At 46.5% G+C, this 17,207-nt stretch overlaps 1 protein-coding gene across 2 annotated transcripts in view; it reads right to left on the bottom strand.

Moving 5' to 3' along the window:
* SRGAP1 (SLIT-ROBO Rho GTPase activating protein 1) overlaps positions 1-17,207 on the bottom strand; it is a gene marked incomplete at both ends in the record, with an annotated part of 175,481 nt that overhangs the window by 63,808 nt on the left and 94,466 nt on the right. For both annotated transcript variants that reach the window (XM_084256215.1, XM_084256216.1), the window contains 2 exons: positions 84-266; positions 13,111-13,173. In XM_084256215.1, coding sequence (XP_084112341.1) covers positions 84-266; positions 13,111-13,173 — 246 coding nt within the window. The remainder of the gene's footprint in view (positions 1-83; positions 267-13,110; positions 13,174-17,207) is intronic.

Raw genomic sequence — 17,207 nt, 5'->3', positions numbered from 1 at the left:
TGTCGACCAGCCATTGCAGTGGTGTTTTGAGTACTGTCCCCCCAGCTGAGGATAAAGCAGCTTTGCATCATAGTTTTCATTACCTTTTCTTTCATTTTTTCAATTTTCTTTACAGAGCTCCGCCGCTGGTGACGCTCTTCAAGTATAATGTGGAAGACTGTGTCGCCAGACCTGCCGATTTGCTTTTCCTCTTGCTTTTCGGCCTCCTTGAGCTTGCTCTCTGCACTGACGCTCTCTGCATGGTACATGTGGTAAGTTTTCATCACCTGCAAAATGCGACCCGAACTGTTAGAAGATGTCTGCAGCGTAGAGAGTGAACGGAAATCATCACATCACACACTTATATGTTTTTTTTAAAAGACTTATTTATTTATGCATGCAAGAGCTGGGGTACAGGCCAGAGGTGCAGGGGGTGAGAGGATTCACCAGAGACAGAGTGGGGAACAGAACAGGTGGATCCGCTGAAACACACTGCTGGGGGGAGCTGCGGGGAGACAGGAGAGGTCTGCTGTGCCATGTGGGTAGCTCTCTGGCTGGGATTCGAACTCGTGCTGCAGTAATTGCAGGTAGCTTCATAGTGCTGACACTTAACCGCTTGTACCAACAAGGAGGACCACACATATATATGTTACAGATACAATCGTGCCCTGGCAGGAAAGGGCTGATTGTTAGTAAGGTAGATGAATTATGGGCTATTGCTTCTACATAGAGCAAACAGAAATATGCAAATTCACCTGCCAGGAAGAGGCACTTAGGGGACAGGCTTTGATGAAAAAATGATTTACAGCCTTACGCATGCTTTCAATGTACTTGAAAAGTTCCCTTAAGCTTAAAAGTGTTTCTCTAAAATGTCCTCTGCATTATTAATTTGCAGAATAAACCATTATTCATGGATGCATTTGAGCCTGACCTTGGAATTATAAACTCCAAATTAGTATAGCCCTTACTAAGGGATTTTATTGCATAAAATCTACTCGTCAAAACACAAAACTTAAAACTTAAGATCACATATAGTTTCAAAGAGTTGTTCAAGTACTTTATGAGCAATGTAGAAAACAGGTGATATAAAAGGAAAAGAAAAAGCAAACAGAGATATCACTGTTAAGATTTTGGTATACACCCATTTAATCTTTTTCCTATGAAAATACACACATAGACACACTTCAAATTAACACACATCATTTTTCCTTTTAAGAAACTAGGATCAGGGCCTCCCCTGGTGGCGCAGGGGTTGAGCGCTGGGCTGTGAAGCTGTCCGCAGCCTCTGCAGTGCTGGTTCGATCCCGGCCGGCCGGGATAGAAAATCAGCACTTTCTTATAGTCCAGCTTAATTCATGTTGTGAAGATGACTATTTGGAAAGCAGAGCAGGAGTTCATGCAGAGCTTAACTTGTTTTCATAAAACTGGACGTCTTGAAAACGCAGGCCCGCAAGTCGTGTCCAGGCGTCGCTCAATGGGACCAAAGTAAGGGCCGAACAAGGTGGCGGCCTTTTCTGAGCTGTGAGTAACTGCCAAGTTGTCTGTTTTTAGTAATTATCAAGCCTGTCTGGGGAAAACTTGGTTGACTACTCCAGTTTAAAAGAAAAATAAAACAGTGCTAGGAAGTGGCTGGAGCTGGGCATGAAAAGGGAGTCACCCACAGCTGGGCAAACACCGAGGTCAGTGGGTCTGCTGCACACCTTGCGTACTTAGGCTTGGCTGTTTACGCTCCCTGCCCACGGGGAGCCCACACCCCTTGGGCCCGTTCCAGTTAGACCTCAGCTGAGAAGGGGAAGGACCCTGTCTCTGTCTCTCTGTCTCTGTGTGTCTCTCTCTGTCTAAAATCAATATAATTTCAATAATTCTCTCTCTCTCTCTCTCTCTCTCTCTCACACACACACACACATCTTGCTGACACAAAGGAAAGAAGCAACAGGAACACGTGACTCCCATCATCCATCACAGTTTGGTGGAAAGGTCTCGCAGACAGCGCAGATCTAAGAAACCTTTCTTTTAAACACGTCACACGCAGCCCTAAATTCTTGACTCTGCTTTACTTCCATGCTGAGAACCCGCGCAAGCAGGCAATTTGCACAAACTAATAGGCCTTCCACACCGAGGAGATGGAGCTGGCTGCCAACACCGCATTTCTTACTAACGAGTCTGGGTTCAGAGGAGACTGTTTGAGTCTCACCTGACCCACCAGCAAGATAAGGGTGTGACTGTCTTATGCTGGGGCTCAGCCAGTCTCTGAGGAGCCTCTACCCAGTTTTACAGTCACTTCCAGAAAGGAATTTTCTTTGTTCAATTTTCCAATCTGATTTATGGTCTTCACTGTTCTCTAAAATGTTAAGTTACAATGAATGAACTTTAAACGTTGAGGAGAAGAACACTAAAAGCTTTTTGAGAACCCTAATTGCAGATAATGAATGGAAGTACAAACTACATTATTTAAAATGAAGATGTTGACAGAAGTTAAAAGTGTTTTGCATTTAAAATAAAATAACAGTTCTCTCTGTTTCAGAGATGTAAAGGGAGGATTTATTTTTTAAAGGTGCATTTTGAATACCTGCTGTAAAGAAAATAAGATTCTCCATCAGCTTAATGCACACACAACCTTTGCACACCAGACAGCATGAAGGCGTGTGGTCATTTAAATGTAGCCCCAAGGGCACGTTCTCTCCTGTTTGAATGCTTCTTTACTAAAACCTCATGCATACTTCTTCATGGAACACACTCACCTTACCTTCTCTGCTCCATTTTCTCTTAATTGTTGGAAGCATTTTACAATTTTAAAACTCCTAAGAACTCTTTTGAGAACATTTCAGAACTCTGAGGAGGTAGCTACTTTCTTCTCCCCATTATGTAATAAGAAAAGTGAGGCAAGGAGAGGCCACAGCCGTCACTGACAGAGCATCTGGGAGGCCTCCTCACCCCAGTCTGGCTCCAGATTAGGTGTCTGGACTGTCTTTGGGAAAGTCTAACACATTCTCCCAGCAGAAGGCCTCTCCACCTGGCGTAGAGATCACTCTTGGTCATGTTTAGGGAAGGTGGAGGAAGGAATGCGAGGTAATTATTTACTCCTCCAACACTTGCACGGAGCTTATCACCTGGAGGTATGGGTGGGGAATGCTCTTGCCCCAGAATCTGCATTTTACTGCTCCTGTTCCTTTCCCTGAGCCAATCCCACTGCCAGGATGCGACCCAGCCCCTCCCCCAGCTGACACTTTGACGAGTCCTCCTGGCCGAGCTCAGATCTCACCCATGGTAAAGTCTCTGCAGATCCTCGGTGAGAACATTTTTTGTTCCAACCACCACCAGGACCCATGAGCTGAGACACTTCAGACTCCGTGATCTGGGCTGTTTATTTGTGTAACACTCAACCAGGATGGGTTGTCCTGTAAATCCACCCACGGTAGCAACGGTATCTCAAGCTGCTCTTGACCTTTACTATTACCTCTGGTACTAAAGGCATTTGGCGAGAATCAAACAAAGGAAAGGAATCATTTTACACTCAGTTTGCCCATTCATTTATTCATTTAACAAATATTTGCTGAGTGCCTGGATGAACCTGTTCTCCTCTATTCCCAACATTCAAAATGGCGCCACCAACAGACGCTTGGGGTTGGGTTAATGGGATGACAGCTCTGAATCATCTGTGAAACATGGTTCGCATTAGAATGAAAAACAGTGTGGTGGCTGGGGGCTGAGGCATGAAAGGCAATATGTTAGTAACAGTATTTCCTAATTTCATATAGCCTGCTGCTTCACTAATGCCATCAATCACTAAAAGCTCTTCTGAGAAACTACATGACAACTTAAGATAAAGATCTCTCTCCTCCCATCAATACACACGAGAGCTCTGGCTGAAACTGAGCTGGTGCAAGCGCAGCCCATCAGGCAGGTGCACAGCCTGGGAAGGCCATTCTTCGTGCTTCCAGGAAGTTGCTCAGGTCCACGAGGGAAAGCAGGGTCTCTGGGCCATCCCGGCGGAGCCCCAAGAGCTGGACTGCCAGGAGCCTGCAAGGTTCTAGCCTCTTTCCCCGGTTCAGGCCTCTGCGTGGCTGAGCCATCTCTTAGTCTAGCTGTGGGCGGTCGGAAGGAACAACTACGGTGACTGCTCACGGCACGACTTCACACCTGCAGGCTTAGACCAGAGGTATGTTTTGGCTCCACTGCAATGAAATCAGCGCAAGAGTGTGAATTTATCATCAAATTATTTTCATGATCCAAACAAGTGCTGTGAACAAAAGGCAGTGTCTGGGGCTCTAGCCCCGTGTGCCCGGGCACTGCCAGCTAACAGAGATGGCGGGCAGCGGAGACGCGGAGGACAAACCAAATAGGGAAAACGGCTCACGCACACAAGGGGAGGAAGTAAGACCAATGAAAATCACAGAAGCAATGGCATTCTGGTCAGTGTAGTAGTAAAGATTTTGTTTCAGGAGCAATATCATGCAGCATCTTTAATGGAAAGCACTTCGGCCTATCAAATCCAATCAACCTGGATTTTGGTCCTAGCATTGCTGCAAAATTGCTTTGTAACCTCAGCCCCTCTGACCCTCTGTGGGAGATTAGTCTATTAGAGACGACAGCACGAGGTCTTGTCTTCCCGCAGACCCAAATCAGGACTACGATCACATCAGACTGCATCTCGAGCACCGTGAAAAGTGTGGCATGGAAGGAAAGTAAAAACCAGAGGCCTGATCACAGACGGAAAACCGATTATGCAGCTTCTGGGTGTGGAAGGCGTCTCAGAGAATTTTAATATGTGCCTCTAAAAGGAGAATATTTAAGGATGCACAGAGGAAGGCCCGCAGGATGGCCTCAGGGTGGCTACTTGAGAATGGGGCCATGCTGCCACTCAGGGATTTACTGTTTTCGTCTCCACCTTTAAGACCGAGCATGAGCGGAGAGAGACTCCACTCGTAGATCTCTTGTGTGAGCCTCCTTTGGCTGAGCCCGTCCCCGGGGCACTGAGCAAGCCTTGATTCTCTCGACTGGCGGCCACGGCTTTCTCAGCCCTGAAGGAGGTGGGTGAGCTACAGGACCTCTCAGGCTTCTTCCAACTCCAAAGTCCTGAGTTGAAGATTTCAGATACTGCTCTTATAACACTACTTTACACACACTCACACACACACTCACACTCACACTCAGTTGATTTTTCTCATCATCAGGGGAAGTGGCAGACACATGTTAAGCAAAATGAAAAACAAGCATAGCAACAAACTACACTCATTATCTTCTGTTGACTTGAGGCAGCAAGGAGTATACCACGCGATGCCCAGGGTATGAAATTCCTCCTAGAATTTTCCATGGGCTCTGAGGCCATAACTCATTGGCTTTGCTGCAGAGAAAATATCTAGAAACAAACGGGGCCCATATCGTGTAACACACTTATATTGATGAACCTTATACCGGGATATTCATCACTCCAGTGACTTTAATGAGCTCCCAAACGGATTAGTGATCCATCATTTAATGCTCATTAAGGAGGAAAACCTGAGAATGATTTGGTAGGGACAGGGTTGCACCTGCTTCCGTTACATGTACACTAAAGCAGGCCACTCCTCATCTTTTTCAAAATACAAAATTAAACTAATTTTTAAATGCAATCTAGATTACAGTTAGTTTCACGAGGTTTTGTACCTCAATAAAACTATTTAATGAAAAATGATTAATTTACTCTAAATTTTTTATGCCTTATTAAAAATAAAGTGTTTCTGTTTGCAATAAGGGTGAGCTGAACTGATTAATCTTTATCTGCACTAACTCTATTTCCAGCAGTCACTAGAGGCAGTTTTTTCTAATTTAAGTTTTTGACTCCTAGACAGAGGCTATTGGTTTGTTTGTTTTTAATCTCTAGTGAACTCTCAACAGTCATTTACAGTCAGGGCTGTGTTTGTCACCGATGCATTTTCAGGACTTACATATTTCTTTTTTTTTTTTAATAAATTTTATTTTTATATTCCCCATACAATTGCAACCCCCTTATTTTGACCCCAATCCCTCCCCTCCCTGCCCCCACCCCCTATAGAGTGTCTCTGGTTCATAGTTGTTTGTTGATTTTGATTTTCACTTTCTTATAGTTATTCTTTTTCCTGGTCCCTTATTTAAGTTTTCTAGATTCCTGCTATGAGTGAGACCATCCGGTATTTTTCTTTTTCTTTTTGGCTTATTTCGCTGAGCATGATCCCTTCCAGCGCCATCCATGTTGCTGCAAACTGCATGTGTTTATCTTTTTTGAATGCTGAGTAATATTCCATGGTGTATATGGACCACATCTTCTTGATCCAGTCATCTATTTTTGGGCATTTGGGCTGTTTCCAAAGCTTAGCTGTTGTAAACAGTGCTGCTATAAACATAGGGGTGCAGGTGTTCTTTGGAATTGATGATTCTGTGTCCTTTGGGTAAATACCCAGGAGTGGAATTGCTGGATCCTATGGAAGCTCTATCTTTAGTAGGTCCAGAAATCTCCACACAGCTCTCCACAGTGGTTGGACCAGTTTGCACTCCCACCAGCAGTGCAGGAGAGTTCCTTTTTCTCCACATCCTCGCCAACATTTGTTGTTGCTAGTTTTTTTAATATGTGCCATTCTCACTGGTGTAAGATGGTATCTCATGGTAGTTTTGATTTGTATTTCTCCTGATTATAAGTGATGTTGAACATTTTTTCATATGCCTGTTGGCCATTTGCATTTCCTCTTCAGAGAAGTTTCTTTTTAGCTCTTCTGCCCATTTTTTGACTGGATTATTTTCTTTGTTTGTGTTGAGGACTTATATATTTCTTAAAAGAGAGCTCCTTGCGGGTCTCCATGGCAGCACAAGGGGTAAAGACGCAACCTATGAAGCTGTCCGCAGCGACTGCAGCACGAGTTCAATCCCTGGCCAGGGAGCTACACACATGGAGCAGAAGACCTCTCCTGTCTCCCTGCTGCTCCACCTGTTCTGCTCCCCACAACTCTGGCCTGTACCCCAGTTCTTGCATGCATAAATAAATAAATCTTAAAAAAAAAAAAAAAGAAGCGAGAGAGCTCCTTGCATCTCTGACAGCTCTTGCGCTATTCCTGGGACCCAGACTGCCGGGGCTCCAGTCCATGCTCCTAGTTCCCTTCTAATTTGGAGTAAGACTATTACCCACAAGGCCACTGTTGTGGTAAAATGAGTGAATACACGCCAAGCACTGGCAGCGGTGCCAGAACACAGGCGTGCCCCGCGAGTGCTGTCACAGCTAGGGAAACACCCAACGCTTCCACTATGTGGTTGAATCCGTGAGCTCTGCCAACGCTCCTGTTTATTCTTGCACACCTGAGGGACTGAGAGCAGAGGGATGGTCTTTGTTTTATGGATCAAAGAAACTGAGCTGCAAAAAGACTTAATCCTCGCCCAATGAGTCAACAGAGAAAGCCAGGGCTTGAGAAGGTCATTCGGAAAGTCCTTGTTTCCAAAAGGTCTTTCCTACAAAATGTTCAGAGGCCCTGAAATACAAGTTTAATCTACTGAAAAAAACACCCAAGCGTTGGCCTTTGGAATACACACTAAGCAGGGCACGCTGCATACGGTGGCAGTGGGAAAGCTGCGAGTAACTGGCAACGTGGAGGGGAAAGCGCGTGTTTAATGAAAGGACAAGGAATGTACTAGAATTTCAGTCACCTGCAATTTTAAATATTTTATATTTTTCAGAGAAATGTGTCACACATCATCAATATTACATGTGTGGATGGGACTTCAAAGTTACGAGATGCCTCAGTGAGATGTGGGAACCGAGGACACAGGTAAGTGGAACTGTAAAGTCATAAAAATCCTATAACCCTTAGAATTAGATATCAAGTGAGGTAGAAAATCTGAATCCTTTTCTTTCAGTGAAAAATGGGTTTTTGTTTTTAAGAAACTCTATTTTCCATACTTGCTTCTCATTCCTAAGCCAAAGAGTGGGGTGCAGGGGAGAGCTCAGCTCTTGCTCACTTCTTTAAAAGACTGTCTCGTTGGTAGTTCGCCGGCACCCGTCACTGCTGATTCTCAGCTCTCAGAGAGCCAGCGAGAAGTCCGAGCAGGAGCTCGGGAGCAGGAGGATTCGATAAGCAGCAGGATGTCCTCAAAGACATCGACACGTGAAGTTCTTGTCACGCAGCTGTCCTTTGAGATCTCTGCAATGGAAATTTCATTCTGGCAGGAAATAGAAATGAGGATGAACGAGCTACCTTGCGACTCACCTGTGTGGAAGCCAGTCTGAGGACTCAGGGCCCGCGGGGGGTCCCCCACCCCAACCCTCCCGCGTTCCCGCTGAGTGTCTAGCAACGAGGCGGGGGACGGATCCGCGGCGACACACCGCCACCCCAACATCTCTACACAGACTGCTGTTTGAAAAAGTTTTCCAGGTGGCACCCTGGAGCGTGTGGACGTCCAAAGAGGTTTTTTCAATCTGGGAGTTTTCTACATATCTTTGATGCCGTATTTCTCTTTGCTCAGTGTTTTGTTCTGACATCAGGCCTTTTTGTGGTCCATCTCAAAGGGATGGATTTTCATTTTCACTACGGAAATATTTATTTCAAATGCTCAAGATGCCCTTGAAGTAAAATAAATACTTAAAAAAATCAAAAATCTCTTTGAGGTTCAGAGGAAAACCGTCAGCTGCGAGGTGGCAAGTGTCTTGGGTCCTTCGGAAGGACTTTTCGACCTCGCCCCGGGCCTGCTGCTTCTTTCTAGAAGAATGCCCTGGCTCTGGGCTCGTGGGAGGCTCCGCAGCAGCCAGGAACGCTTTCCTCAGCAGTCCTCTGGGGCGAGCTTTCAAGGCAGGGCTTGAAATAATAAACAGCATCTTCCCTCCCATCGCCTCTGAAAAATAATTGGCCTTTTCATTTTAACACTGAAAAGAGATAAGGGCTTCGAAAACACGCGAAGGTCAGGGTGGCCTCCAGCCACTCGGCTTCCCCACAGCCCCTGGGCGAGGCGCTCGGCAGCCTCCGGGTCTGCACCAGGGAAGTGGCCGCCTCTGCTTCTTCTCGTCAGGCAGATCAGAGTCGCGCTCAGAAGGACGCAAACACGAGTAGATGAGGCCGCAATACTCGGCGTAATCACGGAGCGTGAATCTATGCTTGACAGGAGGTGACACGTCTAACCACAAAGCGAGAATGAATGCTCACACTCTGAGGGAGGCACCCCAAATAAACACACCCCATTATTAAAGCTGAACACGCAAAGCCACTTGGGTTGCCCATTTTGAACCCCTATCGATATCTGGAACGTTTGATCAAATTTTCACGAGTGTCGATCCGAGCACGCGTGTCAGGGTCTGACCCGGAGGTGACCACTGGGTCGGGCGCCCTCAGCAGTCCCTCCCAGGGCAGCCGCCAGGGGGGACCTCGTGGCACTTTGGAGGAAAGAGCTGGGTTTGGATTTCAGAACATTCATTTGCCGTCTGTGTGATCCTCAACGAATTCTTCTGAGCTCACCTCCCCCTTGTAACACTGGGCTTGGGAGTCCCTGCCTCCGAGGCTGCTTCAAGAAAAGGGGCTCGTGTGCGGCCTCACAGGGAGGGCGGGATAAATCTTCATTTTCTCCTTTCTCCACCTTGATTTAACGGCACCTGAGGATAGATCACCTCCCGGCTCCGGCTCGCCGCGGGTGGCAGTGATGTATACAGAGCTTGATCATCAATTACACATAATTAACAATCAGTTTCACGGGGATGTACCCCGACGTCTATGGGAATCTCTCAGAATGTGCCTACTGGGGGTGAGGCGCGCGGGACACGAGCAGAGCGCTGTGAAGCCCGGGCCAGGAGACGGACGTTTCTCCCCGAGCAGAACCTCAGCGCTGTCGGGACAGAGGCAGGTGGCACTTCACCCTGCTGCCGAAGGGGAGTCTGCTCCAGGCCCACGAGGCCGCATTTTGCTTGGAACGTTCCCTCTCCCCTTTGGCGTCATCATTTTTCCTGTTGTACCTTCTTAAAAAAGTAGTTAAAGTTGAAAATTTTCTTACATCGCTGTTCATTTTGTACCATCTCTGACCCCTCAGGTGCAGTCCCCGAGGCTCTGCCCCCGCCGCGGCCCTGGTCCATCGCCGCCGGCCGTGCTCTCCCCGCGGCGGTGCCTTCCCAGCTGCTCACTGACCCGGCGCAGCCCCGCTGCATGCACTGTTGCCTCAGCTTTCCTGGGGGACGGTACCACCTTCTCCTTTTTGTACAAATGTCATTTATCGTAAAGGAAAACAGCACACACATGCACACGCACACGCACACGTATGTGCACACGCCACCTGTAACTGCTGGTAACCCCATGAGCTCCCCGTCCTCTGTGTGCAGACACGGGGCTGTCACCCCCTCCAGCCCACCGGGGTGGAGACGACAGGAGTGACCGGAGTCCGCTGAGTTTTGGCCGCCGGCCAGAGCTGCGCTGGCAAATGCCTCGCGAGCCAGGGCCGGCCCCTCCCCATCACAGCGACAGCCCCAGCTTGTCTGACAGGGTCTGGCACAGCCGTGGTCATGTAGAAATGTTTGTTGACCACGTGACCGTCATAATGTTTATTCTTTCGTTAGAGGATAGAGGCAGGTGTCACTGCGATCACCACATGACAGCCAAGAAGCCGGAGCCCAGGGCCACCTGGAGCCAGAGGGTGGGCTGGGGCGGAAGCAGGGCTTCTCCCTCAGGAGCCGGGGAGCTGTGAAGATTCGTTAATTTAGGTGTCGATTGGACAGGCTCAGGAGTACCCGGATATACCTGGGTGAGCATTATTCTGTGTGCCTGTGAGGGGGTTTCTGCACGAGACTGACATTTGGCTCAGTGCACTGCATAAAGCAAATTGGCCTCCCCCGTGGGTGAGCCCCACCCAACCCACTGAGGGCTTGAACAAAGAGGCTGAGTAAGAAAAAAAAACTCATGCTCTTTTGTGTGACTGTCCTGGAGGTGAGACCAGGTTTTCTCCTGCTTTGGAAGTGAACTGGGCTGGAGCTCACCCCGCTGGCTCTCCTGGCCCTCAGGCCTCAGGCCCTAGTGTCCTGGCCTGCTGCTAGCAGACCCTGGACTTCTCTGCCTGCACAGTCCATGAGCCAGTTCCTTGCAGTAAATCTCTAACTTATAGCTCTGTCTCCATAGGTGCAGACCGACAGATACAGGTATATGCATATTTCAAATACTAAAAATACTTTCTGATCGTCCATCTGTCCGTCCATCCATCCATCCATCCATCCATCCATCCATCCATCCATCCATCCTCTATCTCCTGGGGTTCTGTCTCTTTAGCGCTGAGACTGGCTCAGTGAACTAAGAGTCTTTGATTCTCATGTCGACCAGTTTGCTGCTGCCAGTCCAGTCATTTCCATTTCATCACAGCACAAGAGTCTCCTGCTCTCTGAACGCTCTCTAAACTTGCTGATTCTCCCTGTGGCTCTCTTTCGTCACTAATTCACATGTTCCATTTATTACCCGGGCTGTTATTAAATAACATTAGTGCCACTGATTCTGGAAAATACAAGCAAGTAATAAAGGGTTTACATGATTTGTGTAGTTGTGAGTTCCTCATCAGAAAGTGGTTCCCCAGGACGACGGCCACAGAGATAAAGACTCTGTAGTCAGCCTACTTCTTGGGGAGACAAGGCCCCCCCAGAGGGAGGCACAAGGAAAGCGCCAGGAAGCCCTCACTGTAGAAGAGTGCAACGGAAGATGATCTAGAAATTTTCCTTTGGACGTCTCAGGCCACAAAGTTCATTTAACTCTAAAATTCTAAACCCGGGGTTTCCAAACATGGATAATACATTAGGTTTCAGAAGTGAACACATCACTGGAAGCAAGCGCTAGGAACAGGTCTTTATCCTCTAAAACAACTTCATCGGATATTTGGCAAATGCTCACTCACTACGTGATACTTCTGCTTGTGGGCATGTAAAGTTAAAAGTTTCTGGAGGAGGTAGGAACACGGAGTATTTTAGGCTATTTGAATTAGCGATAATTAGCAAGTGTCAGTGGAGCATTAAAAACAAATTCACAAAACTGCACTTAATACACATGGCTTTTAAAGAACAAACAGAATTTGCAAATCAAGAAACATATTTTGGGCCTCCCTGGTGGTTCAAGCAGCTAAGACACAACCTACGAAGCAATCCGCAGCCACTGTAATACGAGTTCGATCCCCAGCCAGGGAGCTACCCACAGGGCGCAGCAGACCTCTCCTGTCTCCCCGCTGCTCCCCTTGGCAGTGGATTTCAGTGGATCCGCCTGTTCTGCTCCCCACTCTGTCTCTGGGGAATCCTCTCACCTCCCCCCCACCTCTGGCCTGTACCCCAGTTCTTGTATGCATAAATAAATAAATCTTTAAAAAAAAAGGAAACATTTTAATAAGTTTCATGTTTAACTTGCCTGCAAAGAAAACTCAAATAATCTTGTGCAATGAAAATACAAATATCTACAGTTAGAGCAAACTAGTATTACTCATTTCTCATACTATTTTCCTCTCTTATAAAATAAAAAGTTGCTGAATTCCTCCAAAAGGAATTTGTATTTAATAATATGATCATTTAGTGTAAAATAATATTTACATGGGCATATGACTAATTCCAACTTGCAACCACAGTGGTGTTAAATTTTTTAAAATAAACTAGTTTTAAATTATTTAATTTTTTGTGATTATACACAGCAACCTAGATAAAATTTAAATTCAGAAAACAAATTATCGCCAAGAGAACAGAAACTCCCCCAAAGTAATTTTAATAAATGAAGTTATTAATCAAATAATTAATTTAGCTGTAATGGGGGGAAAAAGAAATTAAATGCCAATATAAAGCAACTCTAAATTGCTCAAATCCCAGAATGGCTAATCCAAGAAGGCCAACGATTTTAACAAAATATTACAAACCTGAATATAACCCAACGCATTAAAAACAGGTCTTGCTGGGAAACCTCTACTCTAGTTTCTTCAAACGTGCTAACTGCATACACATATTTACCTGAATACAGGCCCCCCCACTGGAAGAGAAGAGCAAAGGGACACAGCAGTTTGCTTCTGTCCACTTGGTTCCACATTTTCACCAGATGAGCGACATCGACACCCTGCTTGGGTGAATTCTAATGTGAGCAGTGTCTCTGCAAACCAGAATTTAAGCCAAAGATACTTGCAGAAGAAGAAAGACTATGTGCTTACCGTATAGAGCTCGTTAAGAACCTTCATTAAATCCTCATGAAGCTGGAAGGCAATCTCTTTGCTCTGTAATTAAGAAGAAATTAAAAAGGAATATTTAGAAATGGAATAGAATTTTGTTTCTAAATTATTTACATCATACAAAGTCCACTGACTGAAAATAAAAGTCCCTATGTGAGAAGCAGGCGAGTGTGGCCTTTGCTGAATAGCCTTTATACATATTAGATGCAGCAGTGGTCAGCACGGCTGGACAGAGGCAGACATGTCAACCGCCTGCATGGCTCTCCCGCCATCCGAATCAGACTTTACCAAGAAGACAGAGAGAGTTGCCAGAGCAAAGCATCTTGTTTGCTCAGAAAAGACTGACAGAACCAAAGTCGTTCAAGGATGAATTTGTGTCCTGTCTCCTACACTGATATCATCACAAAGGAATGTTGCTGTGTGACTCCCCAAAAGTCTGAAAACAAAGGGAAACTGACTTTCTCTTTCCAAAAGAAATACTTTTGATTATAATGTTAATTTTCCTCTGCATTTATTTATTTATTTTCATGGAGACCAAAAGCAGAGTTTTACTCTTTACCCAGCTGGCCAGTCACATCTGAAATATTCTTTCCTTGGCTAATTCTGAGTTTGGTCAAAGATTATTGGAACTTTTTTTTTTTTTCCAGCAAAATCTATGTTTGTTTAAAGGACATCATTTACTCAAATTTCATGTATATATATATCTATATATTTATATTTATGTATTCCCTGTTTTGAGGTCACTCTAGGCAGCTACAGAGAATGGAAAACACGTGTGACGCGGCTTGATCTGCACTTTGAGACGACAGAGCCCTGGTCGCTTGTGCGCGGCCAGCGGTCAGCATTCGGGACCAGGGTGTACCTTCATCTGCCCGGTGAGTGGAAATGTGCACGGGGCGTGGGTGCAGGGCCGGCACGAGGGGGAGGTAGGTGGCTGCCCCTGGGGTCAGAATTTAAGGAGACATTTACTCTCACCCGAGTCTGGGTCCTGCCTGGGCACAGGAAACATTTCCAGTAAACCCTTGCTCAGGAACCCACAAACAAGACACAGAACAGCTGAGGAGCCCCCCAGCTTGCTAGGGGTCGGCCGCTGGTGCGCGGGCAGCAGGCCGAGGCCCGCAGCTGCTCTTCAGAAAATAGCAGGACCTCGTCTGTCTGCAAACACGAGCTCATCGGGTCAGGCTTCCCTCAGAAAGGAAGGAATGTGATGAAACAAAGATGTGCGGAAGGAAAAGCAGCGTGGGGAGATGTCCTCAGAGCACGGATGGGTTCAAATCATTGAGAAATTCAAATTCATGAGCAGCAAGTCCTAGAGTTTTCTGAAGCGTTGAGGAGGCTGCTGTGGATGACCAAGCTCCGAAAGCTTCTAAAATTCCTAGGCTGGAGTTAGAGACCAGGTTCTTTAAATTTAATTTAATGTGATTTTATATATTTTTACATCATTGTTCATTTTTGCACAGCGTATGCGTTTTCATCCTGCCGGGGTTTCCTGTGTTCCCGAAGCCAAAGTCACTTCTAACCTCCCAGGCGTGAACAGCACTCGAGGACGGTCGCGGCCACGCGGGAGGCCCTCGGCCCCTTGCTCGGGGCTGCTCTTCAGGCGCACATGTCCCCGCGGTCTCCTGCCGCCTCGGCTCGTGTTATCTTAACACCCGGTTTCACGGCGGGTCCGGGCCCAGCTTGGGCTCCGGTGGGGTTGAGGCCCCGTGTCCACCCGGCTCAGCCTCCCACTTCCCAGGTCCCGCGTCCCCAGCGCCAAGGCCCCTCGGCCAAGGGTTGAGAACAGCAATAATTAAGGAGGCCCCAAGGCCGGGGACCCCTAGTGGGCTCAGTGGGCTCACTGCGGACCCGGCCTGGGGCTGAGGCATGCCTGGCTCTCCCCGGGGAGCCCCGTCACCGGATCCACGAGTGGCTCGGCCCGGCCCTGTCCACGCAGGCCTGGGACCTGCCCCTCGGCCCTCCCGGAGAGGACCGGAGGGCGGGAGAAGGAGCACAGTAATCCGAGCACATGGACGCATCCTCAAGGGTCCGTGCGGCCAGATTAAATGGTCAGTTCAGAGGCCACTGGCCTCTCCCAGAGGTGCTTGCACAGTAAATCTATAGTGATGACCAGCCAAGGAGTCTGACCTGCGCTGGGAAAGAGGAAAACCTGATTCAATATTTATTGAGGTTTTGAATTTTAGTGTCTCACTCTTGGTGAGTCTGGGGTGTGAATTCTGGTGAAAGGGTGAGCCCATGCTTCCACGGTGTGTGTGCCGGGAAGTGTCCACGCTCACGCTCATGTGTCTTTTTAATAATAGATTCTCGTAATTCACCACCAACTTCTGCCAGAGGCAAGAGCATCCTCTAAAGTGACGATGGAGAGAGTTGATTTGGGCTTAATGGCTTCGACCAGGCTTGTGGATTCTGCACATTTCCCTTCTACGTGTCAAGGGACATGGTTTTGTATTTATTAAAATCACAACTAAATATTAATGTGCATGGAATTAGCTTCATGATCGACTTCACTGTCGATTGAGGAAAATACACATTCAATATCCCTTTAGACAAAATTCCAGAAAACATGGGGAAATTAGAATGAACCATAGATGCAGGGAGTTCAGACCATTTTGAAATGAGATGAAACTTAATCTTAAAGGAAATACCAGGGGCATCTCTTATTTACTGATGCCATCACTAGGCAAAGGTGGCATCCAGACCCCGGTGAAGAGGCCTGTGGTTTCTGTCTTCAATTTGTGAGCAGATAATTTGCAAGTGCAAAGTCACATGAGCCAAAGTCACTTCTAACCTCCCAGGTATAAACAGCCCTCGAACAGATTAAGTAACTCAAGAGTGAACGTTCACATTCTACAGGGAGTAGAGTAGGTAAAATAACTCTTCATTTTCAGCTTTCACTTCCCTAGAAACACAATCTTCCATGCTAGGGTTATTGTTCTACTCAAAGTGGTAATAAATTCGAAATACCTTTTCAGTGTCACTAAATGAATAATCGCTTAGGCATAAACCCTCAGGGAGGGACTGATATAAACAAACCTACCCAATTAAAATCAGAATATGTTATGAAACTCTGGTTGAGACCGTAATGTAATTAACAAAAAAATCAGAAATAGACGTCCAGGCCTTTTCTCAACATGTTGAACTTTACAAACATTTAATGACTCAGATTTATTGTTTCTTAATGTCACCACGATAATGTTTTCATACATAAATCTGGGTCTACTAATTTATTACTAAAGCCAACTGTGCTTCCTGCGGCAGGCATGGTAATGCAGCGATGGTAAGCCATGGACGCCCCAGTGTTGTCAAGAGGTTAGACCTCTGGCACAGCGGGCTGGGATATGGGTACAATCTGTGGTGAAGCAAATGAAATCACTTAGTGTAGGAAATCCATGATCAGAGTCTTAACAGCCCCCTGCAAAGAAAAAATCGGGGACTATTTAAAAATAATAAGTCAATATATAGGCGATTGGATCATTTTTAAGTTACCCACTGAATTAATACACAAAAGGCAGAGATTCTTTGAGAAACTGATAAACGTTCATTCACTCATGCAATCACTCATTTATTCGCCGGTGTGCATGAGCGCTCTGTGCTGAGGATGGAACAGCAGCTGTACAACTAACTACCGGGGGGTAAACCAATTTTATGCCAGCCTGACTTATGCTTATTCAAACAATTTAAACCAAATAAAATCTCTCTGTGTAACTCTTGAACCAAACTCCAAACTTATAAACTAATCAGTCTTCAAGACTTTAGTCTGAAATAGAAACTGCCTTTAAAGATCTATCGTTTGTGTAATAACAACCACATCACCTCAGAACTGGTTAAAGACAGCTGGGATCTAAGTCACTGGAGTCCATGCACATCCTGCAATAGTTCAAAAGTTCCTTTTTAAAAACGTCTTTTCATTTTAATCATTTTTTTTAAAAGATTTATTTATTTATACAAGCACTGGGTACAGTCAGAAGCACGGGAGGGTGATCGCCCTGCGGCCAGGGATCAAACTGGCGCTGCTGAGGCTGCGGGCAGCTTTGCAGCCCAGCGCTCAACCGCTGCGCCACTGGCCACTGGGGAGGCCC

This window comes from Talpa europaea (genome assembly GCF_964194135.1).
Source record: "Talpa europaea genome assembly, chromosome: 15".
NCBI classification, from domain to species: domain Eukaryota; kingdom Metazoa; phylum Chordata; class Mammalia; order Eulipotyphla; family Talpidae; genus Talpa; species Talpa europaea.
The sequence above is the reverse complement of the archived record's forward strand: the minus strand, read 5'-3'. Positions and strand labels throughout refer to the sequence as shown.